The sequence below is a fragment of the Cupressus sempervirens genome, chromosome 11 (genome assembly GCF_028749045.1).
Source record: "Cupressus sempervirens isolate cs-2001-9-10 chromosome 11, ASM2874904v1, whole genome shotgun sequence".
NCBI classification, from domain to species: domain Eukaryota; kingdom Viridiplantae; phylum Streptophyta; class Pinopsida; order Cupressales; family Cupressaceae; genus Cupressus; species Cupressus sempervirens.
In genome coordinates, this window is record NC_143128.1 from 164762797 (window position 1) to 164773061 (window position 10265).

The 10265-nt window shown below is 36.1% G+C and overlaps 1 protein-coding gene across 1 annotated transcript; it reads left to right on the top strand.

Moving 5' to 3' along the window:
• The first annotated feature begins 3897 nt into the window (after positions 1-3897).
• LOC149528702 (sphinganine C4-monooxygenase 2-like) lies at positions 3898-8867 on the top strand. Its single transcript, XM_089811675.1, has 2 exons — positions 3898-4850; positions 7351-8867. The coding sequence occupies exons 1-2, from the start codon at positions 4617-4619 to the stop codon at positions 7894-7896; spliced, it is 780 nt and encodes a 259-aa protein (XP_089667801.1). The 5' UTR covers positions 3898-4616; the 3' UTR covers positions 7897-8867.
• Positions 8868-10265: the final 1398 nt, after the last annotated feature.

Here is a 10265-nt window from a genome sequence, read left to right on the forward strand (position 1 = left end):
TTAGAGGGCGAGAAGCTTCTCATAAAAGGAATGTTGCTTAACCACTAGGTAGTTTGGAGTAACAAAAATACACTTTTTGAGGGCTTCCTCCTGAGCAACCAAATTTCCCAATGAAGAAAAAATATTTTCATAGTGATGAACAAAAGCTTATAGGATGTCAAGGAGATTAGAGAGAACAGAATTGCCCTATTTAATCTTTTTAATCCTAAAATTGGTATGACAAGCTCTAAGAGCTTGGAAGAACTCTTTAGAAGCCTCATCACCAACCTTTAACCAATGGAGGCATGCTTTGATTTGGGCCGCTTGAATAGCATAATTACCCGCAATCTGTTTGTCATGATGAAGCTTGGAAAGACATATTTGTAAATCAACATCAAATGGGTTAAGGGTGAGAGCTTCAAAAACCTTCTTGAGGGGCTTAGTAGTGGAGTCATAAGACCGTCATTTGAAAATTGCCAAGTGCTACCCATAGATGTGTAATAATCTAGTAGTTTTGGTAACAACATCATTCCACCATTGAATCCAACCTATCTGTGAATGCAGATGCGACTCCAAATTCCATATATGTAGGATATGAGCAATAATGGAAGCATGCGTCAACACTGATGTATTGAAGAAAAACTGCATCCTAGCAGCTCACTGAATAGCTATATGCTAAGAAATGGTAAAATAAATGGGATAGTGGTCTGATAATGTCACATTTGACAGAGGAATAACAGGTAATTCTCGATCCTTAGAAAAGGAGAAAAAAGATTGTGCAGTAATCATGACACGATCAAGGCATTTTAATATGTAGTTAGAGCTAGCTCAAAAATTAGATCAAGTGTGCCAAACCCCACTATGCTAGTGGTGGTTAGTATTGGGATCATAAAGGCCCAATTTATTACGCATGTAGTACTAGGCTTCCCTTTCCCCAGCTGTCCAAAGAAAAGACAAAATGTCATCTTTGTCAAAGGCTAGCTCAACCATATTAAAATCACCACACATAACCCAAGTAGTTGGAGGCAAGTTGTCAACCATCCAACACCACAATTAAGATCTTTCTATAGCATCATTGGAAGCATAAACATTTACTACTCCAAAGGAATGATTGTTGATAGAAAGAAAAATTTAAATTATTCTGTGCATGGGGTCAAAAACATGCAAAATAATAGTAGAATGAAGATGAGGTGTCAGTAGAATAACTACACCACCTCTACTAGTTTCGTGCTAAGAAGAAAACATAATGCCATCTGACCAAATGATGTGACATGCAGAAGAAAGCATGAAACTGAAGATTTTAACCTCCTACATGCAAAGGAAATCTAAATTACCAAGTCTATGACGGGTGTCCCTGACATAGTACTTTCTGGAGAGGTCTGTAAGACCTCACATGTTCCATGATAAAAAATTCATAAAAACTCTTCCATATCTTCTTTGTCCTTGAGAGAGCAGTAACTATTTTGTGAGAAAGTAGAAACTTGGTTAAAGCTAGAAGGAAACTCTTTTGGACTGATAGTTCACCATTTCTCCTTTGTTTTCTTAGCACATTTGGGAGGACTACGAGAATGCCTCATAGTCTGAGTTGCAATGGATGATGCAACAAACAGAGTGCAAATCACTAGAGGAGTGGTAGCCCTTGCGGCCACCTTGATCCCCTGTGAACTACCAGGGTTTGAAACCTAAGAAACAACATGATTTGACTTTGGAAAAATTATCATCGACCCCACAATGGCTGAGGTTTGCGCTCCTATTTGGATAGGAGGAACTGAAATGACATCAACATATGACTATTTAGGAGTCGAGGAAGCCTTGACTTTGCGCCCAACAATAGTCCATTCCCCCTTTTGTTTTCCTTTTGTTGGTTTGGCAGGGGCCTCCTTAGGCAGGGATTTAACTGTGGGCACTACCAAAGGGAAATCCCTAATCTTGTGTTCCGTTGACTCTCACCTATAATAGGTGTTGGGGCAGGTTCAAATAGAGCACCTTCTGAGAGAAGGTTTGGAAACAAATATGTATCTCCACATAATCTTTAAGATCCTTGGAGAGATCAACCTCAATGCAAACGTGTTTCTGAGGACGAGCATTAAAAAACTTGTCATGCTCCTTAGTAACAACTTTGCCAAGAATATCGGCGATGGATTCAATAAAAGGCCAACACGGCAAGGGTAAACCCAGGAACTCAACCCACACAAGAAACCTAAGCTTTTTGTCGTTAGAGATAGTGAAGTCTCGTGACCATATTTGAAACACTAGCAGGGAGGAACACATTGACTAAGAGCCATTGTTAAAAATCATGTCTGCTTGAGCTGGGTTAACAAAATGAAATTTAAAAAAAACCTTTGGTAAGTTTTTGCACAATGTCAAGGCAGACTTTGTGAGGAGTCCAGCTCTTGTTAACCCATTCTTGGAGCATGGCTTCAAGAGGAGCCCTATTAATAAAATACCCTATCAAGGTATGTTGTTCTAACCAATCACAAGCACCATCAAATTTTTGCAAAGGAAGTATAATATCAAGATTACCTCGTGAAAGACCTTCAGGACAAATTTGCGAGGATGTTTGTTCAATGGAGGCGCTATGGCTTTCCGAAGCAACAACATGAACACCAATATCAACAACTGGGTCACCATTGGCTGGTGCCATTATAACTAGCCCTAAAAACTCCCACACTAAATGCGGTTTGACAGGTGGTGAACATAGAAGGAAAGCTTAGACAGAGAGTCGTACGCAAGGAAACTCAAAAAACACATGAAACCCTAGCAGAATGAAAACCCAATGATACACTTTGCAAGTTTATAAATAAAAACTCAATTATACATAATTATTTTTTGTATGGAGGAATTTTCATCTACAAATTTATACTAGTTATTTAGATGTGAGCATGATCTTGACAACCTCATTCTTTACAATATAGCAACACTTTACAAGATGAGATCTCTGTGGGCTCTTCAAGAACATTTATACTTCAAAGAGGCCAGTAACCTAGTTACAACTACAGATATTAACAAGTGACATATCTTGACACTACAATGTGACATACTTTTGCATCAACATTTCAATCACATTCCATGATCCATTTAGATGTAGTTAGATCAAAAGTATGATCAAAACAAATAACAAGACTATCCCATTTTTACATCTAGAAGCACCACTTATTCCTAACATTATTTTGAACTAATATATCACAAAATGTTGTCATTAATACAAAGAATCTTACATCATCCAAAAATTCTAATTCTGTTTTTTAAAATAATAAAAATCAATGCACTAATCTCTATAATATAAATAAATATATCTAATAGACTGATTATATCTTTAATATATAATTAAAAATTTGGCCATAAAAATCTCTATATTCCGTAATAAATGAACTATATGGGCCCACTAGCTAGTTTCAGATTTTCTAGAATAATAGTTTCTCTCTTATCCCGTCCATGGGCTGTTTCGTCATGACTCTCTCGAAGCCGGCGCACCACTCCGACTTTTCCTTGTAGTCGCCGGCTGCGCTGAAGACTCGGTCGAAAAAGACGTAAGAAATACGAGATAACACATACCTACATACTGTTTTGTATGCATGTCAAAACTCCCTGTTTTAAGCATAAACCCCACTTGACCGACCTAAACCAAAATCTAACAGCTTAAAACAACACGCGGAAATTCCCAATCTCAAAAACAAGAGAAATCATGCTGTTACCACGGTTTAACTTGCTCAATTAAAGAGTCACAACTAAATTAGCATTTGAATTTTGTGCCGACTGTAAAAAAAAATGGTACATTTGTTTCCTAGGACAATAAACGGTCAACTGGAATAAGTTTTCTCTTGCAAGCCGTCTCTTTGGTCAAATTTCTCAAGGTGTGCTTTCATATATGCCCCTTCAAAACCTCTTTATATATAGCTGAAGCTCATAATCTGGCGTAACCAATGCAGTTCTCTGGAGATTTCTGAACTTTCGTCTGTTGGGGTTCGAAAACCTAGTTTTTGAAGATTAGGGTTTGGTGTGGCTTTGGCCCAATCGGTTGTTTCTGATTGTGGGTTTCTTAGGAGTGAGAAGGCTACTATTGGGTTTCTGCTAATTGGTTGTATTGGGTAGTGGATGTTGATAATTTGGGACCGCCAGTTTATTTGGAAGAAAAGAAATTTAGGTTTTTGAAGGGCTTTTATTGAATTTCTACCCGTGATTTCAGGTTTTTCAAGCAATAAATATACTAGTATTAGGTTTCAGTTAAGTAATAAATTCAGGTTGTGGGCATTTGATTATGTGGCGTGCTCATCCGTTAAGTATATAATTGGCTCTACATGTGTGTTAGTGAATGGGGAGGTGGAGGATTGAGGAAATCGGATTGAAGGAATTTGTTCGTTCTCTGTGTGTTAGTTAATGGTTTAAAGGATTAGTTATTTGCCGATGAATATCAAGGTCTAGGTGTGGTAGAGAATCCCGGCAGCTGGAGTACAAAATTGGAATAGTGATTTGGTTTTATGTAAAGTGTTTTTTTACAGAATTTTCTTGATTGTTGTTGTGTGTGATTTTGGTTGATTGGAGAGGATAGAGCACCTGAAGCAGTTTTCACTTGGGCAGTTTGTGTTTGGATTGGTGTCGTAGAGCGCAGTAGAGAATTGGGTGCTTCTAATTGTAGAATGGGTTCCTGGAAGGAATTTGCACTCACAGATGAGGCTCTTGGGACATTCATGCCTATTATTGTGTATTGGGTTTATTCTGGCATCTATTGCTTGTTGGAGCCTCTTGATGGCTACAGATTGCACACTGCTAAGGAGGAAAAGATGAAGAATTTGGTGTCTAGGAGTGCTGTTGTCAAAGGGGTTTTGCTTCAACAGGCAGTTCAGGCTTTCGTCGCTATGATATTATTTACGGTATGCCTTTTGCCTCGTGAAGATTGCACTTTTATGCTAATTTTTATGGTCGTGTTCTCGCACAATTAGAAGATAGGCCAGGAACATATAAAAGAAGAAGGTGGTTTCATTCTTAATTCATCAATTTTGGTGATAGATTTCTTAGCTAGAAGATTCTGAGAAATATATCTAACTGGCAAATTTAGTTTCTAGGAATATGACCGACAAACCAATCATCTTAGTAACTTACCTATAGAGCTTGCTATAGGGTTTTCCTTGTTTGTGAAAGGAAGGTGAGAGCAAAGTCGTCTTGATAATTTTCCTAGTTTTATTCTAAATCTTATTCATTCCTCAAACAAATACAGGATGAAGGCTTACACTGTTCGTAATATAACTAATTTTTCCATTGCACAGCCAGCATCCATAATATGGAACTCGTATATGACCAAAAAACCAATCATCTTAGTAACTTACATATAGAGGTTCCCATAGAGTTTTCCTTGTTTGTGAAAGGGAGGTGAGAACAAAGTTGTCTTGATAATTTTCCCTTAGTTTTATTCTAAATCTTATTCATTCCTCAAACAAATACAGGGTGAAGGCTTACACTGTTCGTAATATAACTAATTTTTCCATTGCACAGCCAGCATCCATAATATGGAACTCATCTTAAGGAAATTTGATGGCCAATCTGTAAAAATACCGAAAAGTATTAGATTCTCTTAAAATTAGTGGTTTGCTTTCTTTCCTTCTAACTCTTCTCTATAACAGTAACGCATATTTTTCATTTGTGCCATCTAAATTTTTACTTTTAAGTAATTTTATAGATAGATTCTGTGTTTTACACCGTTGTGCAATCTTCTGGCTTAGCTATCTTGTTTTTTCTGCATCTTCAGACTATCTCTTTTCAATTTGCAAATTGCAATTAATTTGTTAATCTGGAACATAACTCTGCTCAGGCAGGCTGTGAATGCACATGAATGGGCCCCATATACCCTTTATTGTACATTATCACAGGAAAGCTTGGTCCTTGCAGGTTAACAGTTGGAATTTGATCTCCTGGGTTTTCTTGTGGTCTTTATATTCAAAACTAATCCAATTCAAAAATTAAATGGTCTGATTTTTCTCATTCTGACCATCAACATGCAGCAGTAACTATAACAATTTTACTTTTGTATATTCTTATACTTCCTGACATTGCCAACAGCAGTACAATGTCCTAAAATTAGTAACAGGTCTGTGCTATCACACTAGATCAAAGTATAATATCAAGTTACATTGTGAAGGTCATTTTATTGTTTCTATTTTTGAAATAGAAGTATCTTGAATTGGGTTAAATCAGTGCTTGGGTTTCTCATGAGTTTTGTTATTTAAACATGGTTGTCTATCAGCCAAATTCAGCAAGCTTTAAAATATACGATCATGTTATTTTGGAGGGCAGTAGTAAGTACTATGATTACTGGAGGATATGGGCATTAAAAGTATAATATCAAGTTGGGCTTTATAAGTGTAATATCAAGTTACATTGTGAAGGCCATTTTATTGCTTCCATTTTTGAAATAGAAGTATCATGAATTGGTATTTTGGATTGGATTAATTTAATGCTTGGGTTTCCCACGAGCAATATTATTTAAACATGGTTGTCTATCAGCCAAATTCACTGTGCTTTAAAATATCTGATCATTTTATTTTGGAGGGCAGTACTTTGATTACCGGAGCATATGGGTATGGGTACACATAGATTTGAAACAATGCTTTTATGTGCCTTGTTTTAATGGATAAAGTAGCTACCTACAACAAAAATAGGACCATTTAGTTTAGATTGTTGTATAACTTTTCAAGTTGCCCCATGAAATTTGGTTAGCATTTGACTGCAGCCTTTATTTTGATATTGTTTACGAAAATGGCTTCTCCAAGATCTTGAATTCATTGTATTTATTTTTAGTTCTTGAAATTTGGTTTAGAACCGATGGTTTAGTTTCTATTTGCATGTCTTTTTTGTCCTATCATTTGAGCAAATAGCATCTCTTAGTTCTCTTTTCTAGTACATTGCGAATTTGCTGCTCTATAAATTGAGATGATACAGTCAACTCGCAAGATTGTAATTTATCTGTTAAAATGAGCATGCTTTTATAATGAGCTAATGAATGAAAGAATCCTACAAATTTTCTGCAATTCTTAAAATTTTAGATTGGGGCTGTTACTTGCAGTAGTTTCTATTTATACTTTTCTTGAGATTACAATTTTCATTGCAGTTATGAAGTCCTGATCTGATTTGATGTTGACAGAATTCTGAAACCATTTATTGCATGTGTTTACCATCTCTGATCAATACTTGGGCTTTTTGTTTGTGAATTTTTGCCTTACGGTTTTCTTCCATCTAGAAAATATAGGAAATGTTAAATACAATTTCAATTGCTTTGGATTCTATCTGTGGACTTTCAATTTCATTAATTGATGGTTTATGACACATGGTCTGTTTTCATTGAGAAATTTATGGCAATGTTTGCTTGTTGGCGTGTAGGTGACTGGTCAATCGGAAGGATCTGGTTTAATTTTGCAGCCTTCACTTATTGTGCAGGCAAGACAGTTTCTAATAGCAATGTTAGTGATGGATACATGGCAATATTTTGTCCATCGCTATATGCACCATAACAAGTTCTTGTATCGCACTGTTCATTCACTGCATCACAAGCTTATAGTACCATATGCTTTTGGAGCATTGTACAATCATCCAATTGAGGGTTTACTTTTAGATACTGTTGGTGGTGCTATGTCTTTTCTTTTCTCCGGGATGACACCTAGGACATCCATATATTTTTTCTCATTTGCTACAATTAAGACAGTAGATGATCATTGTGGACTCTGGTTGCCTGGAAATCCTTTTCATATGTTTTTCCAGAATAACACGGCATATCATGACATTCATCATCAGCTATATGGAACTAAATACAACTTCTCACAGCCTTTCTTTGTAACATGGGACAAAATCCTTGGGACACATATGGCTTACACACTGCAAAAACGACCAGATGGTGGTTTTGAAGCTAGGCCAGTCAAAAACGAATAAGATCTGGAGCTCTTGTCACTTAATGTAGATATATGTATGTCCACTGTATCGGTTACCGGCCATGACAAGCATTTGATGTTTTAATTTGCCAGGCTAGTCGGTTATTTTAACTTTCATACTGTAACATAGATCAAATGAATACATAAGCAAAGCTTCCAAGTTGCACTACACACAGTACCAAGAGGATGGTTTGAGAGGGCAGGTCATGGTTCATTGTAGTGCTACTTTCAATCATTATGTCATCTTAAGTTTTGTTTATAAGCAGGGGATTTCAAGCATGTTTTTTGCAGTTGAGAATATATCTTCAAAAATACCTTTATCATAGGTAGGGGTTTTCAGCACCAAACTTTCTTTTTTGCCATGCAAATAATGAAGGCACAAATTTGAGAGGAGACAGAACTCTAAAGCAACATTGAAAGCTGTGACAAGACTGCAGGTAATTAGAGATTGGAGATCTCATTTGAATAACATACTATACCCATAGACAGGAGTATTAGTACTATTGTGGGTTTAAGAGAAGGCAATTAAAACCTCTTTGCAAGGTTGGATGTATAGGCTTGCTTGTGTACAGTGTTTGAATATGCAAATTGTTATGATTTAACCTTGCTTTGTTTGCTAAATAGATGGATGCATGATGACAAGTATGGGTTACCATAACTTCGCAAGTTAACAGGACAAAATGCCACTTGTATATTTGTGGCTTCAGACAGCTTCCTTACAGATGCTATTTACATGATTATAATTGATGTTCAAATCTTTTTGGACCAGCAATCGAGCATGTTTGTTGGTTGTGTAATGAGAGATGAGAGACGGTAGTCATTTTTGGATAGATCACATTTACAGCTACTAAACATGTACTAGCAATGCTTATATAGAATAAGCTCAAAACAGAAATCAATCTTGTTTTAATTGTGGTTGATTGTAATCTTACAGCAAAATGTACTCCCAATACGTAAGCTTCAGTTGTTTTCTGTTTGCTTTTGCCCCGGCTTATATTTTATTATTGGTTTATTGTATTTAAAATTCTGGAATTCTGGAATTTGTCTACATTCTCATCAGGATATTCCTGTTGCATGTTAGAGACTATGACACGGTCAAAATGCATTATATATACAAACAGATGACACTTGTTAAGGGTCAAAGGGATTTCACTTCAATATTTTATCGTAAACTATCTTGAAAGTTAACAATAATGAAGATTTGAAAATGAATCTCCAGACCTGTACAATGAGAATATAATTGAAAATATATTTGTCTGGTTCTACCTTTATATGTGCTGACTGCTTGCTTTTGACTAGAAAATAGAACAGTTCTTGCTTGTTTTGAAACAGAGGGTGTCTTCCATTCGTCAATATAACTGTTATTTTTTTAAATGACCGACAGTAGTTCTTTCTGGTAAGATTCATGATGGCTTTTATTATGAGTGTGCCTAAATTTGTCTACTAGTGCTAAAAGGAGCCTTATTCTTCCCATCTGATATGATGAATGTGTTGGCAGTGGGTCAGCATACCTCGCGGGATTTGTGTCATGGTTTAACTGTCTCGTATAAGTCTAGGTATCAGACATTAATAGCTTGATCTTTTGGTGGAGCAACAACCCTAACTTGTAATAGAATGTAGGGACAATGATCTATATTGTACAATAACGAGTGCAATTGATACCCATGCCCGTCAATCTGATATTTGCTTTATAATGTAAAAATTGTGCAGTGCCAAAACTTGCCCACCAGTGCTAAAAGGAGCCTTTTTTCATCCCATCCGATTTGATGAATGACAATTAAAGAATGCAATGATACGCATGTCCATCAATTTGATATTTTCTTTGTAATGTTAGAAATTTAGAGTAACACGTCTTTGCTATTCCTCATTCTGAGCTTTGTTAACGGTTAACTATTGAATCCCAATGGGCAGTAGTGAAATATCCATTGTTTATAAGGTTAAATAACATGTTTCCTATTTATGTTTACAGGGCGTTAATAGAATTGGGTTAACGAGGGCTCATAGGTGGCTAGCTTATTGTATTGTATTGAAATATCAATAATTTAGCTGTGCGTTTAACCAGAACACAGAAACGGTGTATTGGAAATAAGAAATTGGGTCTTACCTTATCTCAGGAAAAGCATTACTACTAATTGTTGCTTTAAACATCCGTGGCTAAAAATAAACCATCCTGCTTTATTTACACCAACACAAATAATTCGTTGTATTGTCTTAAGGGCTATAACATGCCCAGTTGTCTTAAAACCAAATTATTGCAGAGTCCTGTTGATTTTAAAAGAAAGTACAGATCTAATTGTACGTTTCAAATTTGACAAAGGCATGGTTCAATCAATGTTTTCTCGTTTAGTGAAAAATCTTCTTGTTGAAGAT

What these genes read in the sequence shown, in the direction of transcription:
- LOC149528702 (XM_089811675.1), top strand. Translation starts at nt 4,617, where the DNA reads ATGGGTTCCTGGAAGGAATTTGCACTCACAGATGAGGCTCTTGGGACA. An exon ending in TCGCTATGATATTATTTACG is followed by an intron (nt 4,851 to 7,350) that starts GTATGCCTTTTG and finishes GTTGGCGTGTAG; the next exon opens with GTGACTGGTCAATCGGAAGG.